At 43.6% G+C, this 18,007-nt stretch overlaps 2 protein-coding genes across 6 annotated transcripts in view; one reads left to right on the top strand and one right to left on the bottom strand.

Moving 5' to 3' along the window:
* The window catches only part of LOC106808149 (RNA polymerase-associated protein RTF1 homolog), a 26,473-nt gene extending 23,608 nt beyond the window's left edge, over nucleotides 1–2,865 (top strand). Inside the window, exons 17-18 of the mRNA XM_014810731.1 lie at nucleotides 509–641; nucleotides 1,644–2,865. Of these exons, the coding sequence (XP_014666217.1) occupies nucleotides 509–641; nucleotides 1,644–1,750 (240 nt within the window). The 3' untranslated portion in view covers nucleotides 1,751–2,865. The remainder of the gene's footprint in view (nucleotides 1–508; nucleotides 642–1,643) is intronic.
* Nucleotides 2,866–2,925: 60 nt separating this feature from the next.
* The window catches only part of LOC106808300 (striatin-3-like), a 32,840-nt gene continuing 17,758 nt past the window's right edge, over nucleotides 2,926–18,007 (bottom strand). Inside the window, exons 6-20 of one of the 5 annotated variants that reach the window (XR_001393764.1) lie at nucleotides 17,388–17,516; nucleotides 16,809–16,881; nucleotides 15,471–15,621; nucleotides 15,049–15,171; nucleotides 11,515–11,700; nucleotides 8,876–9,015; nucleotides 8,477–8,652; nucleotides 8,236–8,283; nucleotides 7,079–7,200; nucleotides 6,646–6,813; nucleotides 6,200–6,337; nucleotides 5,869–5,976; nucleotides 5,447–5,533; nucleotides 4,212–5,100; nucleotides 2,926–4,169 (exon numbers count right to left, since the gene is read on the bottom strand). Coding sequence is in view for 4 of the 5 variants with exons in the window: in XM_014810958.1 (XP_014666444.1) it covers nucleotides 4,931–5,100; nucleotides 5,447–5,533; nucleotides 5,869–5,976; nucleotides 6,200–6,337; nucleotides 6,646–6,813; nucleotides 7,079–7,200; nucleotides 8,236–8,283; nucleotides 8,477–8,652; nucleotides 8,876–9,015; nucleotides 11,515–11,700; nucleotides 15,049–15,171; nucleotides 15,471–15,621; nucleotides 16,809–16,881; nucleotides 17,388–17,516 (1,819 nt within the window). In the remaining variant the exon portion in view is untranslated. Of the gene's footprint in view, nucleotides 5,101–5,446; nucleotides 5,534–5,868; nucleotides 5,977–6,199; nucleotides 6,338–6,645; nucleotides 6,814–7,078; nucleotides 7,201–8,235; nucleotides 8,284–8,476; nucleotides 8,653–8,875; nucleotides 9,016–11,514; nucleotides 11,701–15,048; nucleotides 15,172–15,470; nucleotides 15,622–16,808; nucleotides 16,882–17,387; nucleotides 17,517–18,007 lie in introns of all 5 variants that reach the window. The other 4 variants (XM_014810958.1, XM_014810970.1, XM_014810977.1 and 1 more) reach the window with 4 other exon arrangements.

Below are 18,007 nucleotides of genomic sequence, written 5' to 3' on the forward strand. Positions count from 1 at the left end.
TGAAATTAGACCCCTTAGATGCGTTTTCTGCGTGAGCAGTGGTGGGGTCCGGACTTCCTTGACCCCCCCCCCCCCCTGTACACGCCCCTGCATTTCAGTAAGGCATGACTGTCCAGCACATGGAGGCACGTCAGTGAGTGCCAGTAGAATGTGTGTTTTCTCAGACAGCGTGAGAATGAAACTATGTGGTGTTTCCAGTATTGTGAAATTAATCAAAGTAATAATTACGAGAGCATGTGGTCTTTAATACCAGCTTGGCAGCAGTGTAGGAATACGTGCTGGTATGATTGTATTACTAGTAGAATACATTGTCTAAATCGTGCGAGTAAGTTGACAAACCCTTATCTAACTATTGTTCCCTGGTTTTTAACCGCTTCCAATAGTGTGAACTATTCTGTTGAAACTCATTCACACAATTATCTCATTTATAATGTTGCCAGATGATTGTTCGAATGCTCAAGGTGCATTCTAGCTTCAGCAAGCAAACTTGTTGCTGTGGTTATTGCAGCTGGATATGTTCACGAGTACTGGCGAGGGTAAGTCCATTAGAAAAGGCGATCCCCTGCCGGGCCCTTCACAGGAAGACCTGTTCTCTGCACACGATTTTGATATCAAGATAGATCTTGAGGTCCCACCTATAGGTAAGCATCAGCAGCTGCGGTTCAAATATGTTTTAAGATTTAATGTTGTTCAAATTTTTGCAAATGAAGATGTGTTATACACTCAGTTTGGATTAGTATTGAATCAGTAAAACTAGTATCGAAATTAAAAAAAAATATAAAGTAATATTTTAAAGATGTGTGAGATGTTTCAGGTGCATTTACGTGTCTAATAACATAATAATTAACCATTGATACTGAAAACCAGTTAATGCAATAACCTTCTTCCGGTCTTTCTTCACACCCATCTTTGGTCACTGAATGTTGCAGTAAGCTTCATTCCCTTGAAAACAAAACACCAAATTCAGTTCCTTGTCCGAAGTCTAGTTACTGCAACAGACTTGACACACCCTGTATAGTATACAGGGGTAGAAATTAATTTGAAAATTTACAGGCCAGTCGGGCCTGTAGGTAAGGGATTTTACAGGCCCGACAGGCAAATTACAGGCCCGTATCATTCCGCAGATACCGCAGAATTAAAAAAAAATAAAGACTGAAAGTTGAATTTTTTTACAATGGCTTATTTACAGTAATACAAAGAACATATTCAGTGACTACTAATGAGCTGTCAGAATTCTCATTGTCCTCCCTGGCAATGAAAAAAATACACGGGGGCTCGGGGCGATTTAGCCCCCGAAATGCCAAAAAGAGCCCCGGAAATGCCAAAAAGAGCCCCAGTAAATTTGCATAGAGTTCAATGCAAACCAAATTTTAGAGTGCTATTTCATGCACGCGAGTTTGAAAAGTAGCCCCCGAAAAATAAATAATATTTTTTTCCCTGCTCCCTGGTGTCCTTACTCTCGGGACTCTTTCTTAACTGTTGGCTGGCTTGCACTACGGCAATAGAATGTGCACATCGATTTTCTACTGGCCCGTCGGGCTTGCTAGTATTAGAAATGTCAGGCCCGAGCCTTAAAATATGGGCATCGGGCCCGTTAGGATTTCGACCCATGGTATAATAGTGTATCATTGCTGTTCTTGTAGCCACCACATCCGCTGTGGCTGCCAAACCATCCCCGGCCATTAGGGATACCGCACCCGGCCGCTCCCTCAACCTCGAAGCTTACAAGAAACGCAGAGGACTAATATGACTGCCTCATGTAGTGCATCATCAGTGGTGGCACCACCTGTATATACCTGTAATATACTGCGCAAGCCTCGATAACTTTGCATGCAATGATTCGTCTAAAGCCAAATGAAGAGCTAATGACATGAAACTGGTAAAAGTTAAGCTAATTCATGTTCCACCTTTTTTATGAGCGCTGTACTGTGGTCGGATTGTCCAACTTAGTGTGGACTAGTGTATTTTTGAGTGGTATCAATCTATGTTTAGAGGTCAGGCCGTGTTGTAATGCTATAAAAACATTTTTACATATGAACATAACCTCTCCCATCTCGACATTACGATTGTGTTGATGCCACTCAGTCACACATTGAGCCCTTCTTATAAAAGTTGTAAATGTTCATCAACATGCATTTTATGTAATGTATAATATTTTGTAAATGATAGTCAGCTATATATGTCAAGCACATAGGTGCATAAAAGAACAAACAACAATATAACAAGAGTCACATGGACTGTAACTCTAATCGCATTTATATGTCAGTTTTATTCAGGTGACACTTGGACACGTTTGTGAAGAATTGTTACACTCGTCTCATGGCATAGGTTATTTCCTTTGGAGGTTTGCCATTAAATGCCACATATTCATTTATTACATTTGGTCTAAAATTGTCTCTGCAGTTTGTGAAGACCGACTGTGGTAAGAACATATTTGGACAAATTATAATGAAGTATATGGGAGTTTAGTTTAGAAGTAATGCAATGGTTGTCATGTTTACCTGCTTGGAAAACTTACCAAAATACCATTGTAATCCCAAATATTCTTCTTGAATATAACTCTATAATTTTTACTACCTGTTAGTTGCGAATGTTGGGTTTTAATGATGTTTGTAAAGCTATGGAGAAATCCTAGAGCAATTCCTGTTCTGGTAAATTGTGAAATTACGTAAACCTGCTCCAACTGCCGGGCAGGGTGCTGCGGGGAATGGGGTGGGAAGGGAAAGGGGCTACTAGTAGTGAATGTGGTTTATGTTCAGATGTTATGTATAGTAATTATTCAGTGGGAAAATAAAACGTCCTTATCACGTTGTTTATAAAAACGATCTTCAATCGCCCTTTTACTGCGTGTAAGCAAGTTTTATACGTCATCTTCTTAAGATTCTATTTATTAATGCTAATACACAGAAAACAAGACGAGCACCATTACATGATATTACTAAACACTTAAGATTTATTACAGCCTGCGATGTCTGTACGCAGACTTCTGTATAGTTAACAATCACATGCTCAACGAGTCGCGACGCAGTAGTCTCTGGTTACTATAGGGATCGACTGATGAAAGCACAAGAAAGTGCTTTTAGACAATGTGATGATACGAGGCATGTCCTCCACTCACCCAACAGTTGACACACCCCATAATGCGGGTGCAAGCAATGTCACTTCACCTGCGTGACAGTGGTCATTGATGGTTTCATTAAACAGTGACCACAAATTTGTTTACTGGAGCATGCACCCACATCCATAATTGCCCATCTTAACACGCCTACTGAATATAAGTTGAAGTGTGTCGAACTAGGACACGACTTCCTATCAGTAACGGCAGGCTGCTACTGCGAGACACATGCAGGTTGGTTCATTCCTGTAACGTGCCATAAACGGACAAGAAATAGAATTTGCTTCTGGGAAATGTATGAGGAATCAATGACGAGTGCTGTCGCTAAACAATGTGAACATTAGTCCCTGGCTCGCGAATGCTGTCTGCTGTATACACACGTTGGCACAGTGCCGTACCCATCGTGACGCGAATGAATTTTGTTTTAAATAATTGAAAGCTTACAGGTAAAATCATAACGCCTAGCACTCAACTTGAGACTGAGCAGTCAACTCTGTCACTGCAATCGTCGCTTCGTTATCATGCTGCTTACTTGCAACGATAGACACAGATGGGAACAACATATAAATATTCATTGCTAGAATAACACTTGTTATTTTATTCTCTGGCAACTGTCAGACTGTAGGTCCAAGTACTATGAGTGCCTTTGTAAGATCGAACATTCTAGCAGTCACCAAGAGAAAACATTCGTTCTACCAGTTTGGATTTGTCATATTTCTTCACATGAGTATAATCAGAAACTATAGCAGGTTTATTTCTGGACGAGACTTGCAGATAAAAACCATTTCCATTAGTCTTACCCTCAATGTTATTATATACAACCCCAAAAAACACATCGTAACATATCTATCCACATTATTGGATATTTTGATTGTTATAGCTAGTGTATGTGCTACCCACTTATCTACCATTCACTTATTACAGTGTATATATAGTTTTCGTGTTTAGCATGAATCACATGATGAGACCTCACAAGTATGGAAGACACCCTGAAGTCTATTAAAGCTATCATATCTCCGGCGAAATCACACCACCTGGTGTCAAAAGAAGCATACTACAAGAGTCTGCCTGCACCTTCATACTTACATCCTCTGACGTTATTGGGTTTCGTCAGCAAATTATTAGCATTCTCTCTCACTCCCTCTCTCCTCCGCTCTCCCACTCCTGTACATTACTTTCTCCCCTCTCTCCCCTTCCAGCTCTTCTTTTCCCTCGTTGATATCATTATAAAAACAGCATTGTCTTAATTCACAAGCATTGTGACTCAACCACCTTACATCACACAATGTTCGTATGTCTATCACGCATGCTCGTAAACTTCACATAGACGCCGAAGCACACAAGCTCCTCCTACGTGTCCCAACCTTCGAAAGGCGATCATGCTGTGTGTAATGTCAAGCACTTTGTGCACGTAGTCGTCAGAATACCGTTATGTCACTCAAAGTGACGTGTGCAAACAACAGTTCCACTTCCAGTATTTTCTTGCAAACTCGCCCGAGTAGTACAATGACTACCTAATGTCCTGGTTTAGGTCATTTTGTGGTGAGCTGATCCGAGTCGGCAGGAACGGCCAGTCTGCTGGCAGGGGAAGAAAACTGGCATGCCAACCTACACTCCAGAGGCAGTGAGCATATTCAACTGTGCATTTCATATTTTACAAGTGACACGTCCTTTAATATATTTATACCGTCATAACAATACTGTCATACCTAAGTATCATTACAGCAAACGATGACTGATCATAATCGACTTGCTTCACCATTGGTGATCACGTGATAAATAATGTCACAGACTTAGGCAATGTCAACGATGATGTCATACGAATACTTTCGCGAGCGCGTCTGCTCCCGCACTTGCTATGTAGGGTCGAGACGGATGGAAAGCCACATCATATATGGATTCATCAAACTTCTTGCGATGTGATGTGATCTCTTGTACACATGTCTTGCTATCCAGATTCCATAGTCTTATTGAACAGTCATGGCCTAAAGCACAAACAACAAACATTGTTACACTGTATTTGCGATAGTATCAACACAGACGCGTTTCAAATAATAATAAATTTACAATCTACAATCAATCTTGATTCTAACGAGTGAAAAGGCACGATGAATCCAATCACACTGAACATTCAAATACAAACTGGATTTTTATACCAGTCTTGGAATAACGGTACAAATGTTTCGCATCACTTCACACAGATTCGCAAAATTACTCGTACCAATGAACCCCAAATTAATCTACCAACTGTCATTGCTAGTTTTCTAAATCCCGAATGATAAGCAAACGTGTATGTTGCGAGTGCAATGATGTCACGACGTTGCTACGTACTTCCTGATAGCAGGTACAAGCCGTTGGGATCGATGGCGAGACTCGTCACGGCATCCAGGTGTGCCACCATCGTGTGAACCATCTTACCTGTAACGAAGAGAACAATACATACATGAATAGCATAATGAAACAATGGCATATATATGTATATATATATATATATATATATAATGGCACTATTTCATTATGCTATTCATAATACAGTATATGAAACGAACACGTGAGAATATATTGACCACTTGCCAATTAAATGTCTTAGTTTTGCACCGATAGCCCCTGTATAAGTTTAAGATGTGTGAGATTTGACATTACACATACACTCCTGCACGCACACACGTGTGTAAAAATGATCGTACAGCAAGACGTTAGTCCTCAGCACAATAAAGCCGCATTTGTTGCAGTGGGCTGATTAAACCGCCTACCTGTATTATTGTCAAAGAAGCGGATATGCCTGTCCTCATGTGCTGTCACTGTAATGGGCAGGGTCGGGTGACTAACCACCTGATGTATCGTTGACAGAACACCCGGCTCTGCACAAATTATAAAACGAGACAATTCGATCATCGGGGATAAACCAGAAGCTAAAGCATCGCTGATCAGTATAGAGCCATCAAGTAATCCCATCATACAAGTGTTCACAAATCTTAACCATTGGGATACATCCCCATTTAGCTGGTTGAGGTCACCTTGACATAGATTACACTGCAGAGCAAGAGGCTCAGGTGCACGACTCTGACCATGATGGGCACTTACCTGACAAATCCTTGCTCTCCAGGTGAATGACTGGCTGAGAGGTCTCCAAGTCGTAGATGACTGCATCACAATCGCTATACGCGGCGACCATCTGTATCGGATCTGACCGCACAAAGTCTATCGAGGTGGGTATGAGACCTGGAATGTTGCCAAATATCGTCAACATTAAGGCCACCGCCCGCCAGCAGCGCGGCATGCAAGAGTTGACGTGGCAATTATCATCTTGGTCCACTCGTTCTTTTACATCAGTGATAAAACTATAATATACACGCTGTACAATACTATACCATTTTATACACACTATGTCTCAATAACTGGTTCATCATTAAATGCATGCCGTTAAAAGCGCTACTCTGGTTTGGCCACAATGTTTAAGCTAAGTAATAGACAGGCATAGACTTAGACTAAACTAGACTATACTTAGATGCCTAAATATATAATTTTACCATTTTCACTAGTGAACGTTTTCAGTAGTGGTTCTTTAGTGTATGGTTGCCATAATCGCACGGTGCCGTCCGATGCACAGGACAGTAGCCGGTTATTACTGCTGTGCACAGAGAGGCCCCAGACAGCACCAGTGTGACCAGTAAGTGTTGCGGCTAAGACTGATGGGTCTGCAATGAATACGATTTTTAAAACGGCTTCTATTGGCCGTTTCTAAAAATTCTGATTCTATTCTAAAAAGTACTACATGATATAAGAAGACGAACTAGAGTGATACATAATCAAAAAATTATGATCAAGACTCTAATACACCTAACATAAATATTTATTGTTCCATTTTACACCAAAATCTGTCACATTGGCTAAACAATTTAAATCTGAAGGAATCAATCTCTCGCCCTGCAATCGCTTCAATTCAATTTCGTTAAGGCTCACCATACATATCATAGGGGTCAACATTGGAGCTGGGGATCTTCCAGCAGCGAATGCTCGAGTCAATACCTCCACTGAAGCATTCCTCGCCTGACACAGACATGGCCAATGACAGGACAGCGCCCCTGTAAGCCGAACGACAGCTGAAAGCTAGCTTCACTTGCTACAACGTTTCAAAGGTGACCATTGTATCTACGTAGATGAAATAAAATGTAGCTATATGCATGTACCAACAGAGCAACTTTCGCAATGCGTACTGTGGTCCAAGCACATTTTCATTTCAAGCCATCATGTGCAGCAATATTCCAATAGGTCTGTCTATTTTTGCATAAATTCATATTATTTATTATTTAATGAGGTTACAGAGGAAATCTTTCCAGGATTTAGAGGAGAGAGAAGAGAGGAGAGAGAATATTAAATTTTCAACTACGCAAACCAAAAGCTATTTACCGAATATCCATGTGTGTGTTTTAATTAGGCAACTATATGACACTTGAGGCTGAGTACTAACTATACAGAATGTTTATTGCAATTTAACTTTCTATGCTTCACAGTGCTAATACAGGAGGTATATATGATGATTTATCATGATTTTGTGACTTTTTCAATGCTAATAAATGAAACTGAATTCCATGGATAAATCATACACAATTACATGCAGGAAGAAGAAGCTTATATAGACAGGATATTTGGTATTTTCAGATTAAGCTATCACCATGTGAACCATCACTATGATATCTCAAATGTCAGGGGTCCGTTTCAACACTAAAATTCTCAGTACCATCCTCAAGCAATTAGTACCAACTTGTGCAAAACTAAAAGTAGGGCAATTGGTTGACATTCCCAATTTTAAAAGGGAAGAAAATACGAGGCAAGTTCAACATAACAACGACTGAAACTTGAATCGTTGATCAGCTCACCAATCTCAGTTTAACATATGTGCCAATCTAGGACAGAAATAATTTGGGAGTGGAATTCGTCCAGAATTTGTAAAACTCAAGTGCTATGAATATCGTTTGCGCTCTCATACTACCCACTGCTCCTGGTGAACCATGCACAAAATATTCCGCGAGAGAGCTAGACTATATGTGCAGGGGTCAAGCTACGTGCAGTCTCTACTATAGTAGCCTATTACTAGCTGTGTGTGGAAGATTACTCACGTGTGCCCTCTGAATGTGTAGACAGGCTCTACATCTAATGAGGCAGTTCTGCAAGCAAAAAAAACAAGAGACTAGAACATTACCATCATAACTCATATATTTATATCACAATAACCGCGAAATAAACTCTACGATTTTATATAATTATAACGGTGCTAGTCCGGTATCAAAACCAAATCTGTGTCGCGAAGACGACCAGAAAATTCTCGGGTTGTCACGACGACAGACGATGAAGCCTTACTTCTTTGCGGGTACGGTCTTGTCCAGGTTCCACAGCTTCAGCGTGTGGTCCTCGGAGGCAGTGATGAGTACAGGGTCGACGGGGTGGAAGACTAGCGCTCGGATGCCATCAAAGTGACTCCTCAGCGTGTACTTGGCATTCCACGTCTTGCGTAGGGCATCCTTGCTCGATGAAAGCTGCGGGAGGCCGACAAGATGGCATGAGTTCAGCGTGCGGATGCGTAAATACGACCCTGGTCAGCGTTAGTGCTAGTGAATATTACAGACAATACGTGTGCCACTCAAATCGATATATTAATAGAAATTTACCTGACCTAAGTAAGTCCCACTCCAAGGGCACTTATCAAATTACGTGACGTAGTAAATGATCTACGTATTTGCTGAACACGGGAACACTTACATCGTAAGATAGCTCGCAATCGTTCTGTATTGTCAGCCCTGCCAGTTCTCCGAGGCCAAAACCTGGCTCAAAACCTTCTTCGGCTGGCAGGGGGCGCCGCGGTCCTGCTGGAAACGGGATGTTGGCATCGTTTGGTCCAGCTTTATTAAAAACACTAATTGTTGTTATGAGAGAAAAACACCACTGTCACAAACAGTGAACACAACACGGTGTTTTTTCCGTGAAAAACCACATTGATACACACACGGCAGATTTAAGAACTTATAAGTGATTAATTAGAAAATAATCTTGATTCATAAAATTTCTACAAGTGCAGCTCACACATGAAGGGTGAGCACACCAACCACGCACGAACGTAGCTTACATGAAGGGTGAGCATACCAACCACGCGCGTACGTAGCTTACATAAAGGGTGAACACACCAACCACGCACGTACGTAGCTTACATGAAAGTGAACACACCAACACGCACGTACTAGTTTCAGATGAAGAGTGAACACACCAACCACGCGCGTACATAGCTTACATGAAGGGTAAACAGACCAACCACGCACGTACGTAGCTTACATGAAGGGTGAACACACCAACCACGCACGTACGTAGCTTACATGAAGGGTAAAACAACACCAACCACGCACGTACGGTAGCTTACATGAAGGGTAAACACACCAACCACGCGCGGTAGCGTAGCTTACATGAAGGGTGAAAACACACCAATCACGCACGTACGTAGCTTACATGAAGGGTGAACACACCAACCACCGCACGTACGTAGTTTACATGAAGGGTAAACACACCACCACGCGCGTCCATAGCTTCATGAAGGGTAAACAGACAACCACGCACGTACGTAGCTTACATGAAGGGTGAACACACCAAACACGCACGGTACGTAGCTTACATGAAGGGTGAACACACCAACCACGCGCGTACGTAGCTTACATTGAAGGTGAACACACCAACCACGCACGTACGTAGCTTACATGAAGGGTGAAACACACACCGACGCACGTACGTAGCTTACACGAAGGGTGAACACACCAACCACGCATGTACGTAGCTTACATGAAGAGTGAACACACCAACCACGCACGTACGTAGCTTACATGAAGGGTGAACACACCAACCACGCACGTACGTAGCTTACATGAAGGTGAAACCACAACCACGGCGCGTACGTAGCTTACATGAAGGGTGAACACACCAACCACGCACGTACGTAGCTTACATGAAGGGTGAACACACCAACCACGCACGTACGTAGCTTACATGAAGGGTTGACACACCAACCACGCGCGTACATAGCTTACATGAAGGGTGAACACACCAACCACGCACGTACGTAGCTTACATGAAGGGGTGAACACACCACCCACGCACGTACGTAGCTTACATGAAGGGTGAAACACACCAACCACGGGCGTAGTTAGCTTACATGAAGGGCGTGAACACACCAACCACGCACGTACGTAGCTTACATGAAAAGGGTGACACACACCAACCACGCACGTACGTAGCTTACGATGAAGGGTGAACACACCAACCAGCGCACGTACATAGCTTACATGAAGGGTGAACACACCAACCACGCGCGTACGTAGCTTGCATGAAGGGTGAACACACCAACCACGCACGTACGTAGCTTACACGAAGGGTAAAAACACCAACACGCACGTACGTAGCTTTACATGAAGGGTGAGCACACCAACCACGCACGTAACGTAGCTTACATGAAGGGTGAACACACCAAGCACGCGCGTACGTAGCTTACATGAAGGGTGAAACACACCAACCACGCACGTACGTAGCTTACATGAAGGGTGAACACACCAACCACGCACGTACGATAGCTTACATGAAGGGTAAAACACACCAACCACGCCGCGTAGCTAGCTTACAGAAGGGTGAACACAACCAACCACGCACGTACCGTAGCTTACATGAAGGGTGAACACACCAACCACGCCGTGTACGTAGCTTACATGGAAGGGTAGCACACCAACCACGCACGTACGTAGCTATCATGAAGGGTAAACACACGCAACCACGCACGTACGTAGCTTTACACGAAGGATGAACACACCAACCACGCACGTACGTAGCTTACACGAAGGGTAAACACACCAACCACGCACGTACGTAGCTTACATGAAGGGTGAACACACCAACCACGCACGTACGTAGCTACACGAAGGGTGAACACACCACCACGCAACGTACGTAGCTTACATGAAGGGTGAACACAACAACCACGCACGTACGTAGCTTACATGAAGGGTAAAACACACCAACCACGCCCGTACGTAGCTTACACGAAGGTGAGCATACCAATCCACGCACGTATGTAGCTTACATGAAGGCTTGGTGAATACAATAACAACGGACCAACCAACGCACGTACGTAGGCTTACATGAAGGGTGAACACACCAACCACGCACGTACGTAGACTACATGAAGGTGAACACACCAAGCCACGCACGTACGTAGCTTCACGAATGCGTGAACACCCAACCACGACACGTACGTTAGCTTACAGCCTGGGACTTCCCCCTCCCCCCGACTTGACTGCGAATTTAACAACGCTCGGGGGGCACCACAGTGACCACGCATCCCAAGCCTCAGCTCCAGGCAAAATCACCTGCTTCATCAACAGCAGTGTCATCTGCAGGGAGGCTATTTGACAAACTGTCGGAGGCGGTGGCGGCGGCGGCGGCGGCGGCGGCGGGTGCCGGACCCGCGCATGGGGCTGTGACGCTGGGCAGCCCAATATCATCGTTTCCACCCAGACTGGCAAGCATCGCCTGCAGGGTCGAGCGCTTAGGCCCTGCAAACATGCAACATGCAGGGCTAGCGGCGACACGCACATGCACTCACAACTACGTCATGCAGAGAATCGAGCACGGCTTTCTACCAACAGGCGTTCACTTGTTTCCAATTCCGATTCGCGTCCATACTTGATAGTTACGTGAAAATATTAAGATAATCAAGCGAGGAATGATATATTTTGCAAACAATTCTAAAATTCGCATAGAAATTATTAGTTGCACTTGTGAAAAACTAGTGAACGTTTGTTGGTAAGAAACCGTCCATCTGACAGTGTGCAGAAACATTTTATAATGGTGAAGATTAAAGCAACAAAATCTCAAACACAATACTAATAAAAAGTATTGCATGTGCTCAGTGTTATAATTGGGCTGAACGTACCCACTGCTACGTGCACACACTATTGAGTGAGTCATTCCAACACATCACTCAGTGCCTACAGGGAACTGACACATTACCAGTGCTTCATCATCCATATATTTTAACATGCACCTACAGTCTAATCAGTACAAGCACATGCCAGCTTATGCACATACTATACACACACGAGCCAGTAATAAATAAAATAAATGCATCATAACTCTTTCATAAGAGGCAGTGCTAAGTCAAATCCCCATGCAATAGTAGCTTGCATAATTAATTTCGCCTCACGATGGCAATCTAAAATGAGCTAATCAGTCATTGCTTTAGGTGATGAAAGCCAGCAACATTAACAATGCAGAACCAGAGCCAACAACAAGTTCAGATTTTTTTCTCACTACACTACTAATTGCCTCAAGAATGTCAGATTGTCAAAGAGATTCCACATTTCAAAGCAGACAATGACTGAACACCATCCAAATCAGAGTATTTTACTTATCTCAGTGGCATAAGTAGTATAGTGGTGATATAAGTGACAGATAAACAAACAAAAATACCACCCACTATCCCCTAACATCCCCACACTGAGCGCTTTCTGTGTGTGTGCCTGCATGAGTGTTGTGTGTGTGCGCGTGTGCATATATGTCCATGTGTGGGTGTGTGTGTGTATGCATACGTGCGTGCGTGTAATACGCATATGATGCCACCTACCGCGTCCAAGCTTCCACGCACTGTGACTGCTATGTGGCAACTGAATGCAGCCATACATAATAACAGCCTACCACTCGCATCTCTCCTGCTGCATTGACCGTGTACGGAGGGAACCGCTACGAAATACCCAAAAGCTTTCCCTCACAACGTCGAACAGCCAGCAGCTTTCTTGCTGTACCTGGGGCAAACTAATGCTCACTCTGCTTGTTGCTTACATCAATGACAACGTCTTCTTCATCCGCGCCCTCTTTCGCATCTCTGCACCAAACCAAAATGCGGCGAGGCAACTCCAGCCTGCTTTAAGGCCGTTGTTTACAGCTCGAGTGAAACCTCAGCAGTCATGAAAGCACTAATGACGCTTGATGCTACTACACCTGTCGCTAAACGTGAATGGTCAACGAAGCGATATCCTGACACCAATCTGGATGGGTTATGCAGCCAGGTCTCTCTGACGTCTGCGGCTAGTTAGTGTAGAAACCATCATGCAGTCTGCACAAACACTAGTAGGCAAAATAAATTCCTGGCACCGGTTGTCACGCGTGAACGTGGGCAGTCAACGCACCCATAGGCGTTTGATCCTCACACCACCTTCGGCCACATATGGTCCGCCAACACGACAAAAGCTTGACACACCAATGCTCCGGGTTGTGGGGCCCGGGGGGGGGGGCGGTTAAGGGTTAATCAGAGATGGGATGGAACTCTTGCAAGCATGCTATTCACCACAATCGATCCTCTACTGATATCAATTTTTGGCTGCAGTGCATGCTTTAATATCAAGCAACACCTTCTGCCTTCCCCGCGATGTTGCTCGCAATGCCACCTCGACACCCACACACACACGCCGTGACACGATCCGACGCTAGAAACTGGAAGAGTCATTACGAGGGATGGATGAGATACATTCATCATAACGACAGTGAGAGATGGCTGCTGCTGCTGCAGCGCGTGCACTCGTTATCATAACTACGGGGGCAAATATGAATGAGAGTGAGCTGAGGGCCAGCAGCAGAGTGCGACGGTAATTGCTGATGTGCTATCTGAATTGTGCGCGACACGCTACCGTGGTAGCTAAACAGTGCTGGTAATACCATAACACTATGATGCACAAATAAAAGCAGCGGGTGGAGTGACGGAAAGCATGAGAGAGAGGGAGGGAGAGAGTGAGACACACAGACACAGATAGACAGATAGATAGAGATAGAGATAGATAAAAAGAAAGATAGAGCGAGGAAGAGCGTGAGAGCGAGAGAAAGAGTGAGAGAAAGAGAGAGCGATAAAAAGAGAGAAAAGAGAGAGAGAGAGAGAGAGAGAGAGAGAGAGAGAGAGAGAGCGAGAGGGGTAAAGATACGAAGATATTATAGTAAGCAGTGTATTTTCACAACGAGTCATATCACCAAATAAATCTTGTATCGTTTACAATCATGACTTTGAGGAAATTGCAGTGCCTGTCCCAATCAGAGAAAAACTGTGACCAGTGAGAGAAAGCCCTTAGTCGGTACGTATTTTATATCTTGGCCTTTCTTTTACTAACCAATGAGCTGTGAAACAGGAACAAAAGTACCAATAAGCGGATCTGTTTCGTAAATTACGTCGACACTATTTGGAGAAAACCTGCAATGCCAATTTCGAGAAAAACTGGTGGCTAACAATATTTCAAACAACCTTGGTCGAGTTTCGTAGTATACTTCACTAAAAAATCTGATAGAAAATGATGCATTACTCGATAAGGGGGAAATTACTCAGTCAGCAGAGAAATGACCATATAAAAAAACTGCAATTGCAAATTAGAACCCAGGTACCAATTACCTGCCGAGGAGCGTATCATTCTTACCTGCCTTCAGTTTAAACTTTTGAACTGTTGAAACGGACGGAGAAAAACAAGACAGATTCCCCGAAATGATTCACCAGTACGCAACGTTGGTGCAACTGATGTTGTAGCTCACACAAAAATCTACACGTATAAGCTAAAGATCTCGACTGACGAGAGACAAGGACACCGGAATTTGTATTAAGGAAAGAAGCTCTCACGGCACTCGGACACACAACCTTGACTATTTTTACTCAGATTTAGTAGCAGAATGCCTCCTCTAGGATGTACAAGTACTCTTCACATGTTCGTTTTAATTTGTCTGTCCCTTTTTCTGTAGCGAGTGGGTCAGTTCAGCCCAAAGTATTTACTAATGCCAAAGCCGTCTGTATCTAGGTCTGTGACTGGCTTCAGAGCAGGGAAGCATCTCTCGTCAAGTGAGGCGAACTGCAACCCGGAGGAGCCACTTACTCTGCATGTTGCGCGAATGTTTGCTGTCTTTGCTGTACTCTTGTTTGAGCCTGCTCAGCATCTGCTCGTCTACGTTCCAATCGTTATCGCCAGGGGGCGGTGCAGCTGCTAACTCGCTCTTCTCTGCATGCAAAACGGTTTACAAACTTCTCTCCTCAGGTTCACGATCAGTTGATCAGGCGTGTAAGATCTACATACTCCCGTTTACAATCGCAAAACGTTACGCTTACAAATCACATCATATATAAACGCCAGCTAAACAGATACGTAGTTACATCTCAAAGCCATGCAAACGTAATCGCTACTTGCAAACATGTCGGTGCCGAAAAAGTTAGGTGCACGTGCTAACGAACGCATGCGTGGCGTGTCCGAGATCGGAGACGCGTCGTGCCTCCCGCGGCGAACCCCGCTCGAGGACTCACCCCACTCGGTGCCGTCGCCCTGCGTCCTCGCCTCACCCGCGCCGTCTGCGCCGTCCGATCCGAGAAAGTCGAACTGCGAGAGTGCCTCCTCGGTCTCGTTGGCTAGCACGTCGTCCATGCGCGCCATGCCCTCGTTGCTCCTGGTCATGCCCTGCAGGAGGAGGAAAACATGAGGCCTCGACGACGACATCAATAGCCGCTAGTGATGGGAATCGGTTGGAATTTCATCATCGATCATCGGTTGCACCCAACCGATCGATGATCGATGATAATCGGTTGAGTGTCATTGATTGCAGCTACCAGATATTGAAATATATCATATATAATACAGTATTTTTATAATACAATATTCTAAAAGATATGTAACAGTATTATGCTTGCTTATGTTTGGTGTAGGTTAGATTTACTGTCTCCAAGCTGTAAAGTAACTGAAAAAACCCAGAAAAAAAAAATAAAGAGTCATTTCATCAATATTTGCAAACTGTATTTTAAATAATAAAAAAATTGTAATTACAATGTTTTTTTTTGATAATCGATTATTTATTTTTATAATCGAGTGCTTAGTCGGTTGCTGCAAACGACTGACTTTCGATTATAATCGATCATCGGGAGGGACATCACTAATAGCCGCCGTAGCTGGTTACTCTGCTAACCGTCCATATTAGTGTGGTATTTTTAAAGGATTTTAGTATGAGTGTTGTTTTTTTGTTATGTTGTGTTGTGTTGTATTATATTGTAGTGAGCTGTATTGCATTCTATACAATACACCCTGCATCATACACACAATGCACTATGCATGTCTCAAACTAGAATAACAGTTCATAGCCATTCTGACTGTCAAAATCATGTCATCCTGTCGTTTTACAAATAAATTTCCCGCAATCTTAAACCTTCACCGCATCCGATTCACACACCCAATAATCTCAAATTTTAAGTTCACCAACAACAAGGAGACACAAGTGTGAGGAAGAAACCGCTGACAAACCAACATCGGCTACATTTGGTGTGCACCAGAGATGCCAACACACATTTGAAGCAATCTGTAGTTTCTGGCCATCAAATTAGTAGTTCGATGATCACCCGAGTTTGCTAGGGGGGTCCGGCATGCCCCCCAGAAAATTTTTTGATTCTGAGATGCAATTTCCTGCATTCTGAGGGTCAAAAATAACAATAAATTGAAAAAAAAATGACAATAATTGACAAATTTTTTTTTTCGATCACAGTCAAATTCGTAGTTTGATACAAACTGGTCGTAGTGGTGCAAAAGGAATAGAAATTCGTATAAAATACGGATAAATCGTAGTGGTTGGCATCTCTGTGTGCACCCAACAGACGTACCTTGGGCTTTGGTTTCTTTACATCTATCCTATCCAGTTCATCAGCCAGAGTCTCATCTATGAGATCCGCCTCACTGAAAAACATAGCAAGAAAACACGCATTTTTACACACGATGTTTAAATTCGACAAAGCATTATTGGCTATGCAATAGCCAATTGATCACGTCTAGCATAAACATTACCACCATTTAATTAGCTATTGGATTTCATCAATATTCTGCATTAAACATTTGCAATCGCTGTTGTCATTGTTGTTAAAAACAGCTCAGCATTAGGATTCATGATGCAATAACGATTGTCTCGCCTGTTTATAATTCTCATTTATAACTCCCGTGGAGTATTCAAATTAGCTGACTCAGGGGCTCAAATTTAACGAGCATGTTTTATTGAACTGCATTCATTAAGTTCAAGTTCGACTGCCGCCTACGTTTCATTAAATGCCACCTGCTGCTGGAGATCTGACATTTTCTCATTCAGCCACCCAAACTAATTACAAGCCATAAGAGTAGCGTTTTCCTGCTGTCTTCTACGGGTTCTACAGATGAAGCCCTGCTACGTGATCACGCGTCCCTTCACTCACTTCTCCTCGTCATCCTCGACTTCCAAGTCGTTCTCCGTCGACAGGAAGCTGAAGGTATCGATGACGGCCGCCTCACTCTCCAGCAGAGCGCCCTCTCCCAGCGTGGCTGGATGCTTCTTAGCCTGCACCCTGCACAGCACAGCACAGAATATGTTAGCTAGATGATTCAATCGTCATTGTAGGACAGAGCTTAGTTTCTTTGGCAATCTCCGCCTCCGTATTCTTCGATGTCTCTTGCTTAGTGATCATCTTTATCTCCCCCTCCCCTCCCCTCTCGCTCTCTCTCCCTCTCTTCTCTCTTGCGCGCTCTCTCTGCTCTCTTCTCTCATGCACGCTCTCTCTTTCTTTCTCTCCCTATTCCTTTCTCTTTTGCAACCCGTCAGTTTTTTAATTACGTTTTTATTGGTTTTTAATTAATATTAAATAACATTGATGAAATTTAACTAACAAGTGCCGTGGAGCGACAGCGCTCATCTCACGTCTACTGCGGTGACTCTGTGGTGGAGTGGTGGGATTCTAGTAAACCCTGTTAGTCCCAAATGTGTTCACATACACGCCGAAACAGTGGAAGGCACAGGGATGATATCAGGAACCTTCTCGAAGGAATGTTCGTTGGGATC

This window comes from Priapulus caudatus, unplaced genomic scaffold, assembly GCF_000485595.1.
Source record: "Priapulus caudatus unplaced genomic scaffold, Priapulus_caudatus-5.0.1 Scaffold13, whole genome shotgun sequence".
NCBI lineage: Eukaryota > Metazoa > Priapulida > Priapulimorpha > Priapulimorphida > Priapulidae > Priapulus > Priapulus caudatus.